At 40.6% G+C, this 24,632-nt stretch overlaps 1 protein-coding gene across 1 annotated transcript; it reads right to left on the bottom strand.

The window, feature by feature from the left end:
- Positions 1-5,649: 5,649 nt before the first annotated feature.
- SCP2 (sterol carrier protein 2) lies at positions 5,650-24,199 on the bottom strand. Its single transcript, XM_041483338.1, has 16 exons — positions 24,074-24,199; positions 21,969-22,023; positions 21,319-21,390; positions 20,706-20,837; positions 19,911-19,975; positions 18,778-18,904; positions 18,042-18,105; positions 17,674-17,760; positions 16,900-17,050; positions 16,014-16,161; positions 14,306-14,413; positions 12,325-12,478; positions 9,807-9,900; positions 9,288-9,417; positions 7,780-7,859; positions 5,650-6,540 (listed from the first exon to the last, which is right to left on the bottom strand). Exons 1-16 carry the CDS (start codon positions 24,113-24,115, stop codon positions 6,445-6,447), a joined length of 1,605 nt encoding a protein of 534 aa, XP_041339272.1. The 5' UTR covers positions 24,116-24,199; the 3' UTR covers positions 5,650-6,444.
- Positions 24,200-24,632: the final 433 nt, after the last annotated feature.

The raw sequence follows: 24,632 nt of genomic DNA, 5'->3' as shown, positions 1-24,632 counted from the left end.
GCTCCAGGACACATTTGCCTGCTACCCTTTCTGTATTACAATACCCCGAGTCCATACAACAAAATGTGCACTTTTTTTTCAGGGAGGAGGAGTAGGGGGATTACCTCACTCACTATGGAGGCTAGAGCAGGCCACAAGGGAGAGGAAGTGACCAGCATTCAACCTTCCCCAAAAGTGCATTTTTATCTGTGTTTTTGCTATAGAAGTATAGTAATTTGTTGTCAGGTAGCATCTAGAGGAAGTACAGGGCATTATAAAAAGAGGGGCATTGTGCCTCCTTTAGTGGGGAAACAGAGGCACACAAGAATCAGACACCAGATATGCCATGTGCAAAGGTAATGCACCCTCACACTGCGCTACAAATTATTTGTACAGGCTTTTTTTTCTCCAAGTTTTCACTTCTTCCATATCTTACTCTCCTACATCAACATACCCCAGACTCACAATCTCCCTTCTCAAGGCCCAGTGCTGCATTTCCATCAACCACACAAATTCTCAGGAAAACCAGAGCTGGAGTCACATCTGTCTTAAAACTGTTCTGATACACCACTAAGCCAAAAGCTTACCCTGCCATGGTACATGGACTCAGGAGCCACTGGTTTTGTTCACTGCAGCTTTCTGGAGCTTTCAGAGCAAAGAATTTCCACTGCAACATTCACAGCACAGAATGTGTTGAGGGAGACATTTCCAGTCAAACTTGAGTCTTTGGGCTCTTGCACATTCCCCGCTGCCGGACCTGAGTGGTGGCTGCAGCCTGTGTGAAGAAACATTTCCAGCTTTAAAAACTGAAGCTGAAGATGCAGTTTAAACTTTGGTATGATTATTTCTTCAGATCACACAGATGGCAGAGAACCAGGTCCTTGGGCAAACAGCTGCTGGGGCAGCTGTGACAGACAGTGTGTGCCACACCAGTGCTTTGCCATGGGGCTGGCACAGAGCACCCTGTGCAGGACACAACCTCCTGCACTGCCCAGCAGTGAAAAGCCCCTGTGCTGGTCAAGGACAGGCTTGGCAACCTTGAGCTCAGATTTCAAAGAAACTCTTGCAGGCTTTAGTATTGTCCAGGGCCAAGCTGCACTATGCAGTATATTCCATGTGAGACCTGCTCAGCTCTGCAACTACTGTCACTGTCCTATACAGGCTAAATTTAAATCCTAACAGGATAAACTCAAATAACAGACACACCAATCAGCAACATGGAAGAACAAAAGGTATAAGCAGATATACTGAAACAGGAGCTCCAAGAACAGTGGTTCTCCAGGCATCAGCTAACTTGTGATCTGCCTGGAGTGAGCCACGAGTCATTCTGGAGGTTGTATTGTATCTTAAAAGGTAACAAAATGTTCTTCACTCTCACCTTTATTTATTTGATTAAGACTCTACAGAAATACTGACATTCCTGAAGTGCTCACTGCTATGTGCTGGAATTGTGCCTTTATATGAAAGGAGAGAAAAAAAACCATTAAAATTCTTCTAAGTGACTTGCAGTCATTTTGCTTCAAAAAATGAATAATCGAAACACAAGGAATAAAAGGGGGCTTTGTCTCCAAAGCAGGAAGTATTTTTCAAGCCTAAGAATTCACAACATTGCCTAACCATGAGCCTATTGGCATCTGTGTCTTGATCCAAATGAACTCTGAGATGTCTGTTCTCCCAGAGGACACATACAGTTAAAAAAAAAAAAAACTTAAAAATCCATGACTGCTTTTAATCTACCTGAAATATGGGATACAGACACAGCATATTTTGTACTTGTTTTATATTATCCACGTTCCTTTTAGCCTGCTGCAGCATTATTAGGATGTTTCTGTTCCTGTATCACAGCATATAACTAACATTTCCCAGAAAACCCACCCAGGGCCACACAAAGCCATCTGCTTTCAAGTCAGCAACAAATTCTTCTTAGAGATACAGGGTACAGAACAGCTCACACTGTCACTCCAACACATTACGCTGCTGTTTATTTAAGTAATAAAGGCATTTGTTCCAAACAGTTGGGGCTTTTTCCAGCATTTGTTCTCCACATGTGGTTTGCTTCCTCAAGTGTTGATTTTTCATAGTTAAGAGACTTTTCCCTGCCTTTTATCCACCAGGCTAATTGCATTCTTACCCTTTTCTTCTTAACGAGAGCTGACAGGCAGTGCTCTCGGTGCTCTGCAGAGCAGGAAGCCATGGATTTCCTGTTCCAAGGAGGTAAGAGTTGAATCTGACCTCAGATGAATTGGACATATGGGAAATGGACAAAACCTTGTGACTATCTGCAGTTTTTTTCTATCCTAAGAGGGAAGATGTAGTCAAGGCCCTTTATCCCATCCTCCTGCATCCTGAAATGATCTATTACCCAAAAATCCAGCTCTTTGACCCAGCTGCCACAAACTGTGCTCAGCTGTTCACAGCTCCTGACTCTGCTGCTTTCCAGAGGGGTCCCACACTGTACCAGGGTGTGCTGCACACAGGCAGAGCCTCCACAATGCCACCTGCCAGACTGTGTCACACACATACATCTTCAAAAGTAAGTGTATTCTTCTGCACTGAACCTATTTCTTATTAGGCAAAGCAGCAGGACTGAAAACACAAAACTCAAGTAAAAGTTTAAAAATAAAATCTGTGCTCCAAAACCAAAGCATTCACTCAAATTTTTGCAAGCCAGATCTGCTGAGTCCAGGTATCAACTCGGCTCAGTGGCTCCAGCTCTGACAAATCATGTCAGGCTTCTCTTCTTTTCTTCATTATAGTGAAGATTCCAGTAAGCAAGAATTACATGTATTTTGCAAAAGAAATAAAGGTAAGATATACCTGCCAACTTGACAACACCTTTGGCTGTCCCACTTATTATACCTGGGAAAAAAACCAAGCCAAGAGCTGGCAAGGGGTGCTCACCAGAGTCCATGAAGGAAGAACAACCCTCCCAAGTATTTTAATGTCTAAAGCTGAGATTGCTCCTCATGTGAGCTGGGAGTCTGAGAACACCAAACCTCTGCCTAGAACATTTATTTTTTTTTTTCCTTTACATAAGGCCTTTGAAACCAAAATTAAAACACTGCTATGTTGTAACTGGCCACCTTTTGGTACCTCTAGCTTCCTTTCTAATTCTGCCCCCCAAGGAATCCAGTTAACATAACACAATTGCAGCAACACAAACTTCATTTAAAAGGCCGATCTAAAGCTACAGGGGATTTTAGCTGGAGAAGAACTTAATGCTGCTTGGTCAACAGAGCATTAGGGAGTGAGAAATAAAACCTTTGTAGCAAGATTTCTAAAATGGTACAGACTTAGGTAATGCTTTGAGTTATGCAAAAAAATGAGTAACAGAACTTCATAATGTCAAAAGCTGCTTTGTACCACAGAGATTTTCCTCATGAAATGAAATTATTTCTATCCACTTTAATGTTTATTTATTCAAAGTTGTCGTATTCTAAGACTGCAGGATGTTCATGGAGGATTTGGGATTTCTAGGAAAAGACACCTTCCCCCTCAGAAAAATCAGAGGAAGTATTATATTAAAAAATTACTCAGCAAGTTACAACACAAAGAAGGTGCTGAAAGTGAGGAAGCAATACAGGATAGACATCAGAATAAGACATTAGCAGGTAAATGGGGTGAATACATGACTTTGTCCTTTACTCCATCTCCTTAAATCCTGCAGGAGAAACACCAGCCTGACCAGCCCTCTCAGCTGCAGGCTGTGCTAACCTTTGCACTACTCCCTCTACCTACTGCTGATGGGAATGGAAGGTTTAATCTGGGAATTTTCTGTTTAAATGACATCACAGCTGCAGATGCTCAAGCCCCAGGCCTGTGCAAACCCAGATTTCTCTGAGGGAGAAATCAAGGCTTTAGCCTTGGACATTATTCTTCTTGGTAGCAAACAAACTCCAAAGTTATTTTGTCACCTTTTTTCCCCCTTCATATTTCTGTGCAACTTTCCCCCCCGTAAAGAACTTAACCTCATTCTGCAACTGAGCAATCTTACTTGAACTGTTATTGGGATAGACTACTATTATCTGTGTTATCTTGCCTACATTTCAAAATTAATTTAGCCAACAGTGGCCAAAAGTATGTTATGTGTGTGCTCAAAATTCTTGAAATAGACATGTTCTTAGCTTGCATAACAGACATCTTCTCAGAGTTCTTCTGGTAGTATCAGTAATTCAAGAGGAGGAACGAATTGTTTTCTGGACAGAATTACTGCTGCAATCCTGTAAGTCCCTTTTGTTTTAACCCAGAAGCCAAATGGCAAGAACTTAGGAAAAAGGAGTGAGTACAATAGCAAATGTTATTTTACAGGGAGTTAAACACTGCTTTCATTTGAGAGATATGACTCCTATCTGTTCCAATCCTTCAGATAAGTCAATAAACAATGCACAGGAGGAAACCGTTTGTGTGACCAGATTGAACTTTTAAAAGTTTACAGTGGAGCAATGCCATATTTGTCCTAATTAAAAGAAAACTAATGCCTTGGAAATGATGATGAACAGTGGGGTCACAAATGTTGATTCATCCTGATATTAAAACCCAGGCCTGAACACTGAGTTCCTGGGCAGTAAAAGACAGCTGAAATTCAGTACAAATGTACTGATGCATATAGAACAATAATTTAAAATATTTCAGTTTCATAGTGCAGAAATAAGCACTGAGTTAGTATGAAAGGAACGAACCCCCAGTTTTAAGAGATCTAAGAAAACACCACCTCAAAACAAGGAGTGGTCAGAAAAGCAACTGGGAAAAGAAAAATATAGGCAGAAAATACTCTTGTATCTTGAAAACTTTTTAACAGGACAATTGGAATGCTGCATACAGGAAGGATACCTGGATGGACAGAAGGCTACAAGGGTCTCTCCATGTGACACAGTTAAACAGAATGACCTCTCTGTAAGCTGCAAAGCCTGAAGGTGACAGGACGAGAATATAAACACAAGTGCTCTGAAGCCGTTCACTGTTCTTCCAGTAAAACACAAAGCCCCTCAAAAAAGCCCCCCAAAATTAAGAGGTATAAAACTGCAATATATAGGACAGAAAAGGAGTGAGTTTAATTCTATATGATGTGCAGGTACAGAAACTCATGATCCATGCTAAAAAAGTTGTCCAAGGATTCCAAAAGGGACTGGACCAACTCATGAAAGATAATCCAGACATATTCACTTCTGGCTCAATTAGTGAGCTGGGAAAACAAAACAAAACAAACAAACAAACAAACAAAAACGACAATCAGTGGCAGTTAGAAAAGTACTCTGAGTAAACAGATGATTGGCCATCTTCCTTCCAAGGTACCAACAAGGAGCAAATCCAGGGGGCCAGAAGGATTTTTGGTCTACGCAGTAGAGCCATTCTAACTGCTCAGCAATCTGTCACCATTCCCAACAGGAGGCAGAATGATTTGCTTGAATTTGCTATTTTTTATTATTATTTTTGTTAAGCCAGGGAAGTGAAAGTTCCAGTGTAAGTTCCTCAGCCACAGCCCAAGTATGTAAGGATGTGAGATGTGTCTACTGGACTGAGATGAAGCCTATGAATGATGCACTGACAATGCCTGAGGAGGAGAAAGTGCATGCCTGCAGGTGTCCTTTGTGACAACCTGAATAAAATACTCAGTTCAGTACACTAACATGAAATCCACGCTTATAAATCTGAGAAAGAGACACACAGAAGAACAGGAAAAGTATATTTAATTTTCTATTAAACTTCCAACCAGAATACATTTTCCCAAAACAGCACTTAAAGCTTTTACATAACTGACAAGAATTTCATCATGATCAACACCAGATTTTACCAGGAGAAAACAGGTACCATATTGGTTATCTTCCCTCTCTGCTCTCCTGGCAAATCTAATCTGCTTTCAAGGTATAGTACTATCAAATTCTGTGAACCTCAAAACAGCATTCTAGTTCCTGCTTACTTCTGGATAGTTTGTTTATTTTTTTAATTCCAAAGTAGTAATACGAAAAGTATTTTATAGCAAATTCCTAAAACTTATTCTAAAAAAATGTTGTTAGAGATCCCCTTTACAAGATCATTTTAATGTAAGCAGCAGCAAATTGAAGAGAATGGGAGTCTGAGAGCATTTGTATGATCTGCTATTACAGCCTTTAAAAAATGCAACTCATTTCACTGATATGCCAAGCTATTTATAACTTTCCTCTCTTCCTTCCCAACTAACCTCAACAACAGTAAGCAGCCTAATTCAGCTCTAATTTTTACAAAATTGTCCATATTGATTAGAACAAAAGCTGTCACAAAGCCCCACAATGTACCATTTGTGTTAGTGCCTCAAGCTTTGCCATAGAGAATCCGATGGAATTGTTAAGAGATTTAAGGTCTCTAACCACAGAATTTAGGTGAGAGAGGTCCAATCAAACCCAGCCTGTGCCATACTATTGATAATGTCTAGTTTGATTCTACTTTTTCATCAAGAATATCAAATACTGACTATTTACTCTACTGAGCTCAAAGTTTAGCTTTGCCTGGCTGAAGCTGTAGATTCTGAAGTTTCATTGCCATGCCCATGTTCCCAGAAATCTTCAATTTGCCTTGAAAGAACGCCTGAAAAGAAAGAAAGATTCTGTGAAATGCAATACAACATATTATCTCAAATGCACCCCTCCAGACAGTTATGGGTTTTTATGGATGAGCAGTTTGGTATTTCCAACAGTTCTGACACCTCCAGCAATGAATGCATTGTCTGACTGCAGAACAGCAAGCTGAGGAAGTTGTGTTCTTATTATATTTTTGATACCTAAAGAGAATAAACTTGCTTGTTTCTCAGATTATCACAGCCATGGGTGTGTACCTGGAGCAGGCAGAACACCCCATGTTTGGGTGGTGACTCCTCACAGCAGACAAGCTCATTATTTCAACTGCAAACAATAAAGCCACAGTGACAGTAGGTGCCACAACTGATTTCTTAGCTCAATCCTCCTCAGCCTTAACTGGCTTTGTTCCTGATCAATTCAATTTTACAAATGTCTGTTTGTGAAGCAGACATGCAGAAAATTTGGATTTTTTTCTTCCAGACCTTGTAAGGAGATAAACTGCATGCACCAAAATATCCAAAAAGTAGATGTAAAGCTGGAGTTGCTTCTGAATTTTCTACATGTATATTAGAACATTTCTATGTGTTTTATCTTAAAACTTCTCCAAGACACATTTCAGTTGCAAAATTTACCCCATGCTTACCAGACCAAAATCTTGAAACAGTTTCCCAGAGCATTTCAAATTTGGAAGCCCAGAACAGTAACCTAAAATTAACTTAAACATCTGGTTTACTTGTACAGTATGACTGCTTTTGGTGTACAGAGGAATAAAAAAAAAGAAATTAAACTAACCAATCAAACAAAAACCCCCCAAACTCACCACCCAACAAAAAAAATAAAATTACAGGCACTCAGTGGATGCTCACCTCAATTTCTACTTTTCAGCATCAAAATGACTCCTTACACTAATGTCAGCTATGGGGGTAAAGCCCTCCAAAGAGAGGCCCACATTCCTTCTTTGTTATGGCATGTTGCAAAAACTGGATTGCCCCTCTTCTCTGCAAACCAAGCACTATTATATCTCCTGCTGGGATATAACAGAGGAGACATTCCTGCAGGATATCTGACACACATCCCTGTCCTTCTTGATGAATCTCACTTTGGGTGATTTGTTCTAAGCACACCAAGAATTGCCATTTTTCAGATCAGCCATGGCAGTTTTGGATGAAAACATTCAAATGATTTTAACTTAAACATATTCCAAACAAACCAACCAGTTCCCTGATCAGGTCATCTTTGCTGTACTTACTGTCTGAGGGTTCATTTTGCCAGTCATGAGTGCCAGCAGATCAGTGTCAGCCATCGTGATTGTACAGTCTGCCTTCTTGTCTGCAAGACAGGAGTAGAATGAAGATTCAAACTGAGAAATGGAACACTTATAGGAGCTACAGCTGTGTGGAGCATCCCTTCAGACCACAGGTCAGCAAATGATACCTGAAGTATGTACAAGCAAGAACCATTAAAAAAATATCAGCAAGAGGCCACCCAAAGCCAAGAGGCAGCTGGGCCACCTTGTAGCACAGACCACCCCAACACTGAAGAAAGATGGGTCTTCCTGAAAAGCCAAGCAAATTAATTCCTTGAAAATAATAATAATCTACTTGTATCCAAACAGAATGTTCATTGCAAGCACTGATAATCATTTTTCAGCTTTATCAAACTTATATTTGCTAGTATGAAGATCAACTTGGAACAGATGAGTTTTCCCCTGTGACACTCTCTTAAGATATTCTTTACTGACATTTAGGCATTTCCTGCCCTCTCCTTCCATGGGAACAACATGTGCATTCTGAAAGCACTCATTTGAATTAATTCAAGTACAGAAATTTCTAGGATCTTCTTACTAAAGTAAGCTGGAAAATTATTTTAATAAACTCTGATATAAATACTGATATGTAAACCCAAGGGCTAAAATCTGCACACATTTTTTTTCCTACACTCATCATATTATTAGATTGAAATCTTTGACAAATTGTTGCCCATGCAACAGAAGACTGTGGTCTTCTTTTTGTAATAACATAACAATCAATTTCTGAATCAAATCCCCATCATGTTTTTAATTAAAAGTTTGTGATGCAGGTTCATGGATATATCAGATTTTGAGGACTGGCTCTTGTCTTTGTTGTTTTTTTTTCATTTTCATTACTCAGGTGTATGACTTCAAATTCGAGACAAGACATTTTCATGGCAAGGGTACAAATCTTGTGTTCTCAATATTTTTCTGGGGCTCCCCAACAACACCCAGTCTGTTTCTTATTTCTGCCTTTTTCAAAATGCAACTTGAAGTTTATGTGAGCTGGTACAGCACTGAAACCAATCAAGTTTTATTGCTTAACTACCTGCAGAGGAGAAGTAACTTGACAAGGCAGACCAGTTTACTGCTTGCCAGTGTCTCCAACAAAGCAACTGAAGAAACAGCTACAAATTACATTTCTGGCCCAAATTTTAAGAGATGAGAACAACAAAATCCCCGAGGTTGTATTTTCACTTTGCTTTTTCCATTCTGATTCCTGTGAAATCATATGACAGATCTGCCTGTAGCCTCTAAGAAAAGACACTATTATCTCTAGACAGATTCAGAGTAGAAGCTGTTTAGTTCTTGGTCTGAAACACTACGAATTAAAAGTGTCAGTAATAAGAAAAGTTTAAAATTAAGGTAGAATTTTTGCTCAAGGTCATTACAGCCTGAACAGAAAATGAGTCTGTATTCATTAGTTTTACATGTGTTGTGCAATGACATAATAAAGGAGCACTGACCTGAATTAACTGCCACAGAGCCTTTGCCATTTTTCACATCTACTATCCAAGTTGCTTCTTTCCCACCAGGACCATCTTTAACTTTGAAGGCAAAGACTCCACCAATTTTCTTAACAAATTGCTCTCCTTCCTGTAATGACCATGGAACAAGAAAGTAATTTACTTCAACATAATTTTCAGTTAGTCTTAACAGAAGTAATTAAAAAAACCTTCACCATTTCTACTAATATAAAAATATCTATTCCTCCCATTAGACATCATTTAAACAACCACCAAAAAAATCTAAACAAACAAAAAAACTCAAACTAGGACTATCTATATTGAAATCTATTAAACTAAGAATAGCCTTGTAAAATTCTTTTACAAAGAATTGTAAAAATTACAAAATCCAAATCTGTAGCATTTGTTTCAGTGAGCAGTCCCTGAAGAAGTGGTGGATGCTAATACATTCCAACAGGTTTCACACACATTCTGTTATCAATTAAAATCCTGTTGCAGGTAAAAGAAGTAGTCAGATACCTCTTGGAGCTTCTTTTCAATCTCTTTGAAGACCAGGTGTGCTTTAAATCCATCAACAGCTGCACTGAGAGGCACAGCTGCAATACGGCCGTTGCTGAAACAAAAACCCCATTAATTTAAACACTTTCAATCACATTTTCAGCATCTTCAAATGCTCTCTAATTGGCCTAACACCAGAAAGAAACATTTCAGCAGTATAAAGCAACTCTGGTATCAAAGTGAAGCTTGCTCCCTTGATAGCCTGAATTACAATCACTCCAGATATCTGGGTGTTCTGTGTGCATGAACTGAAGATTAATTTTATCATGGAAGTAAATCATTAATCTTATTCCTGATACTCTGGAGAAATCACCCTGCATGGCTTGATAGCAACATGGAACCCAATTCTTGATTCCTGCAGGGGCACACAGAGCCAAAGTACAGAGAAATGTCCAAAGAAATGGCAATTCAAGCAGCAGGAGGAACAGGTCCACTGCTATTACCATCTCCTGGCAGCAGAGCCCAGAACTGTGGTCAGGTTTGATACTGCTAAAGTGAAAGAATTGCTCAAGAAATGCTGCTGGAGCTTACTGGGGTGGTACTGACACTGCCCTGCAGATGTGTGACAGGGTAGCCAGAGTGGGCACTGTCTTGTCTGAAGGGGACACATCCATTTTGCTAAGAAACCAAGGCTGTACTAACAGGATGGAAACTGTAAGGTTCAGAAAAAGCCACCAAACAAAAAGCAGAACTGTTTCAAAAATTAATACAAGTCCTGCTGCCTTGATGCACATTCTTACCAGCTGTTACTAAAGCCACAGGCTTGATCTGGAACCAGTGACTAACTGTACTGTAGGAAACTGGTGAAGGATCTTCATAAACATGGAGTTTCACCACCTTTCCCTTAATTACACAATGCACATCATAACTCAGTTACACAAGGGGTGTCTGAGCACACCAGCCACACTGCTCCATTCCAAAGTCTGACACACATTGGTGCAACTCCCTCCAGGAGTGTCAGGGATCTCCCACACAGAGCCTTTGGGAGAACTAAAGGGCTTTAAGCTTCTCTAGGATAAGATGAAACGAGTGTTGCTGAGATTTCTCTGGGTTGAGTTGTACTAAAGAAAGTATTTTCAAAATTCTGAACACCAGTGAAGATGAAATGAGCCATAGTAGATTAGACTTAAGTTTCTTCAGGAGAAATATTATCTGTACATGAAAAGCTCTCCCTGACAGGAAGGACTACTTCTAGCAGCACCTCAAGGCTGATGACATAAAAATAGCAACATTTTCCATAAAGTGACAGTATTTTTAAAGACAAAGCTCAAAGCAATGGGAAAAAGTGTCCTCCCTGTAACAGTCTTTTCCCTTCAGATGTAAAATTGTACCAACACCCACTGACAACTTATGTGAGCATGTTTGAAGAGAATCCATGAGAAGACATATTTTTCCTCACATGGTACAACCTCTTATAGATTAAAAGAGAGACAGAATGATCACTCCCTTCACTACAAAAAATCACTGCTTCAGCATTTCAAAGTTCAGTGGCTTCCCTCATCACCTCTTCCACAGGTTATACTGTCTCCTCCCAGGAACTGCACAGGTTTAGCTGGAACAGGTGTTAGAAATATGAGCTGGGAGTGAGGGATGTGTTTCTTTCTGAAAGGCCAGTGTATGATAAACGCTGCTGTTCACAGTTTTTCAGAGAAAACAAAGCACTGGGATCGAGCTTTCAAAGCCATAATATCCATAATAATCTTTCTAAGGAAAGCTGAAAGTGAAAATGTAAAGGGAACAGTATTGTAAGTCTCCCCCGAAATATCAGAACAATACAAAGTGTTTAAGTGTTTTCTCTCAATTCCTGTCCATTGGAGCATTGAGCTACAGCAGAGTGCAGACAGCTTCATAGCAGTGTTCTCTCACTCTGAAACAGGCTACAATTGCAAGTGCAAAATCTGTAGCCAGTAACAACCCAGAATTCTAAGGAATTACAGTATCACATCAAGCACAGCTGAAAACAATCCTTCACAGAGCTAACCAGTAACAATTTCAGCAGTGAAAGCAGTGGTTTCTCTGTTCCCATGAATGTCTTGCTGGTTTTAGCAGACACCTAGTTTCAATTAATTAATTTTAATGTGACCTGTTTTACTCTTTGAATGGTTTTTATTTGGTGGCTTTTTTCCTCCAAACATCACTCATCCTTACATGAGCCATTTCCCCAAGCCAGTCTGAGCTCTTCAATAACTCAGTGCTCAGTGTGACACGAGAGTGTGTGAGTTTTAACCTCAGTACAGACTGCAGTGCAAGAGTGTTTAGTTTACAGGGCAATCTGCCCCTTGAGCATAATAACTCTAAATAAAACTCCAAACCGACCAAGCGCTGAGGGCGCAGGAAGCAGCACGGCCAGGCTGGGCCAGCAGCGCTCTGTCCCTGCGCCCTGTGCAGCCCCAGCTGAGCGCTCCGGAAGGCCTGGCGGTGCAGCCCGCGGTTCCTCCCGTGCCGGGCGAGCCCCCGGCGTGTGTCAGCCCCGGCTCACCTGCTGTCCCGGGGGAAGCCCATCCTGAAGAGCGTCACCACCACGGCCCCGCCGAGCCCCAGGTTGTGCTGCAGCGCGACCTTCGCCCCCGGCACCTGCCGCCGCCCCGCCTGCCCGCGCAGCTGCCAGCACAGCTCCGCGCACTGCGCCAGCCCTGAAACATCGAGCGCAGAGCGAGCCTCAGCCAGCGGCCTCCCCGCACACCGAGGGACGCGAAAACGGGATCTGAGGAACTTCCAGGAGGGAACGGCATGTCCCTGGGAAACCCAAAGGAAGGGGAACCCCTTTGCATGGCAACCCGGAACTCTCTGGTTATGGTCACCCTCGGTCTCGCCCCGCTACGCCGTCTGCTCTCTCTGCAGCAGGGCCCAGTCCCGCCGCACGCACAGAATCACGGAGTTCATTCAATTGGAAAAGAGCTCCAGGACCATCGAGTCCAGCCAGTGACCAAGCACCGAGCTTGTCAGCTAGACCGGAGTGCCATGGCCAGTCCTCCCTTCAACACTCCACCACCTCCCAGAACAGCCCATTCCAAAGTTTAAGGATGCGTTCTGTGTCAAAATTCCTCTGGATGTCCAGCCTAAACCTCCCCCAGCACAGCTTGAGGCTGTATCCTTTCATCCTGTCTCTATCTGTCTGGGTTACAACCCTTCTTCCAGGGAGTTGGAGAGAGTGAGAAAGGTCCCCCTGAGCCTCTTCTCCAGGCTGAGCCTCCCCAACTGCCTCAGGAATTCCTCACAGGACTTGTGTAACCTTTAGGAAAGGTTAAGCTGTGTTAACCTGCTCCAGCACTTGGACCACTGCCCTTCTCTGCACATTCCTCACACTTTTCTCCTTTTCCCCATCCCTTCCTCTTCTTTCTCCTGGACAACTGCACAGGTCTTTGGACAAGGCACACAAGCAATCTGCATGTCATGCACAGAATTGTACATATTGCCAACTGAAACGTTATGAAGGAGTTAAGAAGTTTTAAAATTCCAGTCACAGATGAGGATGAACAGGTTTCATTCATATCCTCTCAGCCTCAAGGAGAGAGTGTGTACTGTGGTGCAGCCTGCCCTGGAATGGTTTGGATATTTCAGACCCTTGTTAAGTATATAACTGGCCTCAAGACTGTTTCCAAGGGAAATGAAGCTGACAGGCTAAGACTTGTAATTTTCTGCATTTTACTGACTCTTCCTCCATCCCACGGCACAGGAGAAGCAAGAATGCCACTAAGTGCCTCTGCTTTTATCACTGTGTAGCTGACAAAAATTACCATAAACCTGGCAATGCAATACTCTCACCCTGTTCCAGATATCCAGTCTCATTTATCTGGAACCTTTTCCTCCAAAGTTTCCTAACACTTCCCCTGGCCCCCCACACTTAACTGCATATTGAATCCCACTGTTACAACTGTTTAGATTAAGATTTGGTGTTTCACAAGATTTCATATTCTCCAGTTTTCTGATAACTTCTCATTTCCAAACAAGGAGGGTGAATTATCTTCCCAAATCAAACACATTTTGTCCAAAAGACAACTCATTTAGAAACAAGCACAGCAGTTTAAAAAAAAAGAAAAAAAAACCCCAAACAAACAAACAAACAAAAAAAGTTGCTGGGAAATGGTGACCAAGTGAGCTTCTGTTGTAAACATCAGATAAATATTCTGACATCCAAGACTTAACAAAATAAGCTTCTAGTACAGATAACAATGGTACAGGCTATTTAGAGACAGTAAAAATCTCCAAAACCAGAATTTTAAAGGATGACATCATATTAGAATAGTTATTCAAATACTATTCAGAAGCTGAACTACTGAGCAATTATTTAGGAAAGGTTAAGCTGTGTTAACCTGCTCCAGCACTTGGATTATTTGGAAAGAAGACTGGGAAGAAGTTTTGAGGCCTTCACATTTCAAGCACAGGTGGGAAGCACCTGCCTGCTCAAGAGCTGTATCTCTTATCTAATGGGTGTGATTAAATGAAGTGGTTTTGCATACCTGTGGCACCAAGAGGGTGTCCCTTGGAAATCAAGCCACCACTGGGATTAATAACCCATTTTCCTCCATAAGTGTTGTCTCCTCTGTCGATCAGGTCACATGCTCTTCCTATAAAACAGCATTCATGTAAGAAAAATGTTCTTTTTTTATTTGTAAGTGATTTTTCACTTCTGCTGTAACTTACCAGAGATGCTGCATGTCAGTCAAACCTTAGGAAATGTTACAGCTCATATTTCACAAAGAGCAAATATTGGCCAAACTACATTAATGAGACTTGCTTATACCATGGCAAAAAGCATAACATGGAAGAGAAGCATTTGGTACAAAAGTTGTTTTTAATTTGCAGCTGAATTGCTCTGTTGGTGTATACAGCATTGTGATATAATCAGTATAATGAAGCTATTTATATTTTGTTCATGAAACTGCAGTGATAATTACATTTATTGTAAGTTGTAATTTGTGACCCCCAGGACTTGGAAGGTGAACACCCAGTTGAACACAAACCCTCACCACAAAGGCCAACTAATGGTACCTTGGGCTGCATTAAGACATTAAAATAGTGAATAAAACCACTCAGAAGACTAATGTTCAGAATTGTTTAGCTTTCCAGACTACAGACAATCCTCTCTTTTAACCAGGCTCTTACTCATTTATTCTTGTACCAGCTTCTCCACCCTACATTTTTAACACTGAAGTGTAAAAAAGATCTGTCATGGTTCCATGGTGCCATTAAATGAGAATACCAGGTTAGATTTGCCCATCTAAATCCACAGTGGTTTATGCAATTTCATTAATCTTTATGCCTCATTAGTCTATCGTTGCAAGATGAGTTTCATATACTATGAAGGCCAGACTGACAAAAGATTGTGAGAAAAGCACTATTAAATAACCATGCACAAGGCTAATTAGTCAAATAGACAAGCATCACCAGGATTATTCTGCATCAATTAAAGGAATGAACCTAAAGAGCTTAATGTATCTGTTTAAATATGTCAAACGTTTACCATTTTTGCTGCAGATACCATAAAAACACAGCAAAAATGACAGCAGAAAGCAGATATTCAAAGGCAAACACATAAGTCTTCCTGGAGTTCCATAAATGTCTGTTTCAGTAAGAAAGCTCAGACTTAATATACCACCTAGTGCCAGAATATGGTATCTCCTCACAATTAGTTAAAAACAAATTAGAGAAAGATTATATCAGATGATAATCTATGCAAAACAAGAATATGTTTACAATTTAAATACATCATGAACTGAAGTAGCAGTTCAATGCATTATTTATTTGAAATAATGAAATACCCTCTTCAGCAGAAAATTTTAATGCTTTTACTTACATACACAGAACTAAATTCCACTGCCATTTAATTTGTTGTAAATCCACCAAATTCACTGACATTAAACTAATCTGAGCATTGTAAAACAGTTGACTTTAGATGCACATTGACAATTTGCCAATAACTCTGAGGCAAAGATGTTTGAAAGATCAGTGACTTGCTAAGCCCCCCCCCCCCCCCCCAGGGGATTTTTGTCCTATATTTATCTTCTTAAAAGGAAACACATAGATGGAGGAAAATCTTGGGGTATGGTTATGATAGAATGCAGCTCCAAAAAAGGGGGCTAAGACTGAGATCACAGCAGTTCTTAATTTGGGTATTCTTGGTGCTTTCCATTTTAATAAAACAATTATCTCCATTGCCCCTATTACCTTCTGGACACAGTCCCAGAGCTTCATAGGTGATGAACTCATTAACTGAGAAGCAGTCATGAAGTTCAATCACATCAACATCTGTAGGTTTCAGCCCTGCTTTTTCAAAACATTTTTGTGCAGCATTTTTAGTCATGTCATAGCCAACCTGAAAAAAGGAGAAATTCTATAAATATCATTGCAGAAGTGCAGCTCACCGTTTCATTTTTACACTTAACTGTGCTTCTATAGATCCTGTCAGGGAAAGAAGGAGATGGCATACTGATTTATTTCAATGCATCACATGTCAGAATTTGATATTCATACAATAAAAATTGTCTAGAAATAAATAACATATTCTAAGTCTTATTGTTGGCATGCAAAACCTTTCTGGGGAATATCCTCTATTCCTTTAACTTTGATCACAACCCAAATTGTTCCTTTGCATGCCTCAGACCAACAGCCTTGAAACAAACCCTCAAATTGTCTTGTTACCTTTTCCTGTGATCCACCTGATTGTTTTAAATTTCATTACTATTATAAAGAGAAAAATGAATTTTCTTTTGCTGTTAAAGCTGTTTAAAAAATAGCCTTTAAATAATTTGTTAAAAACTATGTTTCTGATAGCCTGTTTATAAGTTTCTTATTGTCATTCCACAATTGTACTCCTTGCTTATTCCATATCTGTCCAAATGAAATCAATTCTACATTCACCACAAAGCATAATATGTTTGCTCACTGACATGAAAATGTTTATAGTATCACTAGGACTTGCAGGTACTTAAAAAAACCCCAAACCCAAAATCAAACAAAGAAAACCCCACAAAACACCAACCCAAAACTATAACAAAAAACCTCAGAAAAAGCATCCCAATGAGTACCAGGGACTACAGAATTGTAAACCTACCATCTTCATACAACTGTTTCCTTCAAATGTGCTTGGATAATCAGTAGCCATCACCTGTGCTAGAATTTCCACAGCTTTTGGCTGCAATTTATGCCTTTTCACAAACTCCTCATTAGCCAAAATTGCAGCTGCAGCACCATTTGATGTTGGACTGATTGAAAGAAAAATAATGATGTTATTGTTCTAAATCAGTAATGTTAATCTTCATTAAATTGTTGATCTTCCATAGATTTCTCTTTTAATACAAACCAAAAAACCCAACAAACAAAACCCCACTTTCTTTGGCTGATATCACTGAAACTATAAATCCCATCAATGCTTACTGGACACTTTCAGTAATATTTATACCAGACATTTGAAAATCATTACATCAAAATAGAAATGTGTCATTAAGGTTGTTCAACTTAGGACAAATCAAAGCTTCCACTTGGCTATAAACATATATAAACCTATATACAGCCTCCAAGAGAGCTTAGGAAAGGCTGAAGAGAAGAATCAACACTTAACAGTGATGGATGCACATTAGTAAAAGAACAGAATTATATGAGAACCCCAAAGTACAAAACTTATTTCAGCTCACTGTATTACACTGAGAGCAAGTATCTAGTGTTTGGTCATGACAGAATTTCCACATTTGTTTTATTTATTAAAAGTTCTACTTAAAGCAATCTGTAAATTATAAATGACACACAAACAGATTTTATTTAAATAGATGTCCTACCATATTGATCTTAACATCAAGATCTATTTCACAGTGCAAAGTCCTCTCCTTACCAACACTGTAAGACAGTCAAGTAATCAAAAATTTTCCGAGAATGCAGAACTTCATCTAATGTGTACTCCTTTTGGAACTGGGAATACCTAAGGAAAACACACAGATGCCATCTCAGGTTGAGCAGTACACATACTAATATCACACTGTCGGGCAGCTGTAGAGCTCTCTTTACAAAGTATAAGGCGCTGGATAGGGAATTAATTTTTCACATATTTCTATAATTATTTATTTATTTATTTTCTCATTCCATAATAAAGAACATATGCTGAAAATATTCTGAACATATTCTAAAAATACTACTTTGTTGTGCATGAATTTTTTTTAACAACCAGAGATGTTGACTATAGAGGCAGAGTACGTGACTCACGGGTTGTTGGTTGAATGGCTGTGGTTCTTCCATGCAATTTTCGCAAAGTATTCTGGATTTGTCCCTGAAAAGGGGAAAAAAACCTGTGTTTAAATACTTTGTTTGCTCAAACAGTGCTGATATAACAGTTTAAACATTGTGTCATAAGAATCTGACCTTTACAAGCATCTTTACAAGAGACACACTGTTATGAAGACCTTCCTTAGAACTCAGCTGAGGTTTCAAAATTAGATAAAGACTACTAAACATGGCTGAGTTTTAGCTGACAGAACAACCCACCTGAATACTTAACACTCACATAAAACCACAGAAAACAAATGCATTTTATTTGATGTATTATTCTCCTACTGAAACTTAAATTATCATTTTCCTATCAGTGCAAAACAGCTGCAGTGAAATTGTGGAGTCTAAGTCTACATTTGTTTTCATATAATAGCCTAAAGTGCAAATAAAAGATGCACAACAGGCCAGGCTGTTACCTTGGAGCCAGTTCCTTGTCTGGTCAGGGGGTAGCAAACAGCAGAGGCAGCAGCCATGTACTAGGTATTAAATCAAATCAAATACCCAACAGCTTTTGCCAAACAGTTCAGCCCCACGCCCATCTACCATCTAAGGCACAGGGATAAAATGCAGGGAGTTGTGCAACCTTAATGCTACCATTTCTTAAAACAAAATCCTATTATTTTTAAATCCCTTCATAAAAGGAAGACAACTAAAAAAATGTATTTTAACAGACCGTATTTTTCCATATGTTCTTTGCCAGCACTTGCAAACATCTGAGGTGCCACTGGAGCACTTGCTAGGCCATATTTATTTATCATAATTTCCAAATGTTTGTCCATAGGATTAGTTCTGTCTGCAAACTGAAAACAGAAATACAAAGCAAATAATAATTTCCTTTTTTTTTCAACATCACCACAAAACTGTCACAGATTTCAAATAAATGATAGGTTTTTCTAATATTTTAACAAGTCCCTGGGCAGTATGCTGCACTTCAGTGATAGGATCAGAAGTATTAATGATTTCCCAGCTATAAAAAAGTAAATAAGCAGAAAATGCTTGACATTATAACCACTGCACTGATTCATAACAAGAGTCACTGTTACATGATTGGTATCACAGTCACTATTTTCAGCAGGGGACTTTAGGTATTTTTCACCTCCCTTAAAATCCTACCATTTACATAGTTTCAAATTACAAAATTAATACTCAAGTAGTATTTTCAATTAAGCTTAGATGAAACACTTAAAGCCTGTTAAAAGATAACTCTTTGTCATTTTTATCACTTGCTAAATTTAATGTTTTTCACCCAAACCTCTTGAATATATTAGCGAATTTGGCAGTTCTGCAGTTAAATGACATATGGGCTCTAATATTGCTTGCCTTAAGGCAAAACACAAACAAACCCACACACACTTCTCCAGTAAAAACAAATAAGAGTCAAGAAGCCCTTAGTTTTTGCGAGTGTGTTAACAGGTCAAGCGAGTAAGCATCAGACCAGAAGACCCAGAATCTTTCTTTGATTTGCTGTGTTGTTTGAGAAAGACACTTCAGTTACTCAAAGCTTCAGCATTTTATCTGGTATTTTCCTTTTTCCCCACTAACCCAACCTTTAAAATAATCTTGGTAAAATACAACAAACATGATACATGAATTTTGCATGGAATGTTTTAGAATTTATTTTTTATAGTATGTCATAGCTGCCATCAGAATCACAGAACTCATTAAAAGATTATTTAGACCAAATTAATGGTTTCTTTTGTCATCATCTACAGTAAAGCAAGTGGTGTTATTGACAATACATCTCAGAGTATGAGGAAATATATCTCATGTACAAACACAAACATATCAAGTGTTTCAGACACTTACACCTGAAGCAAGAGATCCTTTTGCCATCCTCTCAAAGCCGAGTGCCAGAACACAGTCTGCCAAACCTTAAAATAAAATGTGTGGCTATTAAAAGCACAATGTGATTATAAATAACACTAGGTACCAACAACTATTCCATTACAAGATATGTACACAAACACCTACCAGCTGCTCTTCCTTCCTCCTTCATTTTTGAAAGAGTCAAATTAAGATGGACAAGATATTGATACAAAGATATTGCTACCTAAGAATAAAACATCACTGCAGGATTGGGGTTTATTTTTAACTGTCTGACAGCAACTCTCATAGACAACCAAGCATTTATGTCTCAGCTACAAATACTAATCATACACAGTGTTACTATGGTTGTCATTGCAGAAACATCAGCATCAGTGCAAGAAAGTATCAAAGTCCACAAACGAGCTGCAAAAATAGGAGGAAATACTAATCTGACAGTTCAAAGCATGGTCTGCCAGTCTGCTCTCTCCCCTCCCTTCCAAAAACATCTTAATTAAACACTTGTATGCTAAACACTTGTTTAATATACAGTAGTTAAACACTTGTATAAAGCTAAAAGACAAAAGCTAAGCTTTTAGCAGATTCTTCTTTTCATCCTGGAGAATCTAGTGCCTGCAGTACTATAATGGCACTTGCCCAATTATTGCAGAAACACTTAACTGGCAGAACTGACTAGCTTCATACAGCTCACGACACAGGAGAAGATATGTACTTCCACAAACACCATCCTACTGCATGCCAGACAATCTCTTAGGTGCACAGAGCAAAAGAACCCACCTCCTTCTACAAGCTGTCTGGCCATGAACAAAGCAGTGGATCCAGTGGCACAGTTGTTGTTAACATTGATGATGGGAATGCCAGTTAGACCCAGACCGTGGTAGATTGCCCTCTGCCCAGAGGTTGAGTCACCTTCAAATAGAAACACAACATTAAAATAAGGTACAAACTCACATAAGTTTGCTGCCAGGTATGTGCAGTGCTACTAACTAAACTGTAAGCTTGAACTTCTGAGCTGTCACCCTGAGTATGGCTCTCAGGTATCCACAGTAAAGAACCTCAGAAACAAGATGAAACTCCTGAGATTTTAAAGAAGTTTGTCCTGCTTCTGCTTCACAGTCTGTGAATCAAAGGGACATAACTGGACTGGAAAGAAGGGCCGTGGAGGTGTGGCTTGGGAGCTGCTCGAGGTATCACAGCAGACTGACCCTACTTCAGTGGCCACAACACAGCTGTTAATGGAGAACTGGAAGGAAAGTAAATGGAAGAATCTTTTTGGAACAGAAATAGATTTCCCCTTAATAGAGAGCTTGTTGGTGCCATTCCTCATACTTTATCCACACAGAAGTTTGCAATTGTCACAGAAGTCACATCCCAATCAAACAATACTCACCATAAACATAACCCACACATGCCTGCTTCACTGCTGAATAAGGAATCCCAGCATCAGCTAAAGCTGCCTGGCCTAAAAAACACAGTTTAAAAGTTGGAAAAACAGTTTAAAATTGAAGGTGAAACTAAAAAAAAACCAGCTCTCACAACCACAACAAGCAAACCTAGAGTAGTATGTATGAGTCCTGCATTCACAAATGAGAGTTGTAGAAATTCCTCACTATCATGTGCAAACTGTTAATATAGTCTTGTACCTCATAAGGACAATTTCATACTCATAAGGACAATTTCACAGTATTTTGAGTTCTGATCAAGCTTCTTTTTCAGAAAATTTCATTCAATCAATTCTGTGCTCAAGCACTAAGGTCGTTCATCCCAATGAGAGTAGGTTTTCAATAATATAGGTAAGTATTCAATTATTTAAGTGCACAATTCAATTTTAAGCCATCCTGCTGACTTCAGCCTGGAAGGGCTGACCTGGACAGGTCAGTTATGGATTTGCTGAAAGTGGTCTGAGTTTTAAATCTGCTTTTCAGATGTATCTATTTATTAAACAGCAGCTTTTCCTTCATATGCGTAATAAAAATATTGGCTGTAAGATCTAAAAAATAAGCATCAGGAATCAAACAAAATGCTTTATTACTAAATTACCTGCTTCTTTAGCCATGTCAGGATAATCAGCACACTTCTCACTAGGCTTTGAAAACTGGCAAGAGAAAAGGAAGGAAAACAAGCTGAGAATAAATCACAATGAGATTTAATTAATATTTTGCTCAAATTGGTATATTTAAAAGCCTTATATTTAATTTAGAAATAAATTTTAAATAATGCAAAAAAAATGTAATTTCACTGACCCAAAAGTGCATGTACAAAATCTTTACAATTCCCAAGTGCTGCTGCCAGACCCTGCAATGGCTAAAAGGAGAAAACTTTATGGGAGCTGAGACCCATTTCTAGTCACTGTTAAAGATGATCTATGACTATGGAGATGGACAATAATCCTGTCCAAAGCCTGTGGGTGGGACAGAGAATAACTGCAGTCTTCACCAATTCATCATAAGATTCACTAAGGTTTTGATAAATACTTCCTCTTCCCTTTTTTTTTTTTTTTTTTTTTTGTTATAATCCTATTTGCAACAAGAAAATGTTTGTTCTATGTAGAGAATTTATCATACCTTACTCCTCACCACTGGAGTAGAGGTGGCATTTCTATTTTCTTTGCAATGTGACTCATTAGAGACCACCACAAGTACATGTGGTTTGCATTTTTACATCACTAACATAAAGTATCACTGCTAAAGAAATCCTCATGTTAACCACTTATAATCCCACAAATTATTTGATGTCCCCTGTGAGCATATGAAAGTTAATCTGCTCCCTCTTTCTGCTTATGTCCCTGACTCCAGTCATTTGTACCACTTGGCTGTACATTCTGCAGTGCCTCCTTTCATTAATTTAGACAGAGAACCTATATTGCAAAGGTCATAAAAACAGTTGGTGATTTGGTCATTGTAGATATCTGTAAGAGTGATTGCTGCTGCTTGGGCTAACAGAGAGGAGAAGAGAGTACTGACAATTCCTCAAGTCGTAACTGAGATTTGAAAATGCAGAGCACTGGGGAACTGACAGTTACACACAGGAAATGTGGACTGTTGCTGTGAGAAGATATAACAAATTTTAGCAGTCATTACATCATTAATGTTGATCAGATACAAGCAATACAGTCCTAAAAATGTCATTGTAAAATACTTAAGATGCAATATGGTGTCTGACAGGTTTTACTTGTCTCTTCCATGAGGACATCACAAGTGAGCTCAATAACTTCTATCACTACATTCTGTGATCTAGTTCAATAAACACAATTAACAGAATTGCCTTTCATCTTTCAATTCCTCCCCTATCACATCGCATGCTGGAGAGGTACCCATGCAGCAACAAGACAAAAAGTTATTATTTAAGAGGTGACAAGAAGGAGGATTTTCTGATTACTCTGGCAAATGTCAAAGTTGTCTTAAGATTCATCTATCAAGACAAAAATGGTTCTTTTACTGCCCCTCTTTGAAAATCATAACATTGTTTAGGTAGGAAAAGACCTTAAAGAAGTTCAACTGTTACCCCAGCACTGCCAAACCCAGGCTGCCTGTTCCTGGGTTTGACAACCCTTTCGGTGAAGGAATTATACTTAATCCTAATTCTAGCCTTAAACATGCCTTGTGGAAACTTCAGGCCAGTTCCTCTTGTCCCATCACTTGTTACTGGCGAGAAGAGCCCCAGGCCCGCCCGGGTGCACCTGCTCCCGGGGAGCTGCGGAGGAGCCGAGCGGGGCGAACCGTGCGCTCACAACCCCAGGGCCAGGAACAGACCTGCAGGGCCCTGCCCTCCCTGAGCCCCTGTCCCGGGACGGGCCCTGGGCCAGGGGCTGCGGGGACACGGAAACACCGTGCCCGCTGCAGGGCTGCTGCACCGACCTGCTCTGTGGAGCAGCACGTTCACCTTGGCCGGGGTCCGGCCTCCCCCACGCCCCGAGCGAGGGTGGACTTTGCGCGGAGCCGCTGCCGCCGGGCCGGGACAGGGCTCTGCCAGTGCGCCCTGCAAGTGCCACCGCGTCCCGTGAGGGCTTCAGCCGCGCCGGGGAGGGCAAGGGCGGCTCCCGCAGCACCTTCCCCTCAGCGGACAGCCAGGGGTCGAGCCGAAGTCGGCCTCGCGCGGGTCGTGTCCCCCCGCGCACGCACGGGTGCCGGGGAGGGTGGCGGTACCTTGGTCATGCCGACGCCCACCACGAACACCCGGCGCTGCATGATGGCGATGGCGGCGGAACGAACGCGCTGTCCCCGCTGCTGCCGCCGCGTCCCGCGGGCCCTCAGCGACACCGGGGCGGGGCCAGCGCGCGGGGGCGGAGCGAGAGCCCGGGGGCCAGGCCCCACGGACCCGCCCCTTAAAGGCGCAGCGCCCCCACTGCGGCACTGGCCGGGTGTCCCTGTCCATAGCGCAGCCATGGCCAGACTTACAAACATCCCTGTTTATCCCCCCGAATTCCCCCATCCCGGCGATTAGCAGACGTTTTCCCTAAGCGGAGGTGCAATGAAGTTCGCTGCTTCTCCAGAGAACGAAAATGATGAAGGGTCTGGAGTACAAGTCCTGTGAGGAGCAGCTGAGGGAGCTGGGGGCGCTCAGCCTGGAGAAAAGGAGGCTCGGGGGGCCCTTCCTGCTCTCCACAGCTCCTCACCCTGGGGGTCAGGCTCTGCTCCCAGGGAACAAGGGACAGCATGGGAGAAATGGCCTAAAGTCGCGCCAGAAGAGTTTAGGTTGGACATT

This window comes from Pyrgilauda ruficollis, unplaced genomic scaffold (genome assembly GCF_017590135.1).
Source record: "Pyrgilauda ruficollis isolate IOZ18807 unplaced genomic scaffold, ASM1759013v1 scaffold6, whole genome shotgun sequence".
NCBI lineage: Eukaryota > Metazoa > Chordata > Aves > Passeriformes > Passeridae > Pyrgilauda > Pyrgilauda ruficollis.
This window is presented reverse-complemented; position numbering and strand designations above follow the sequence as displayed.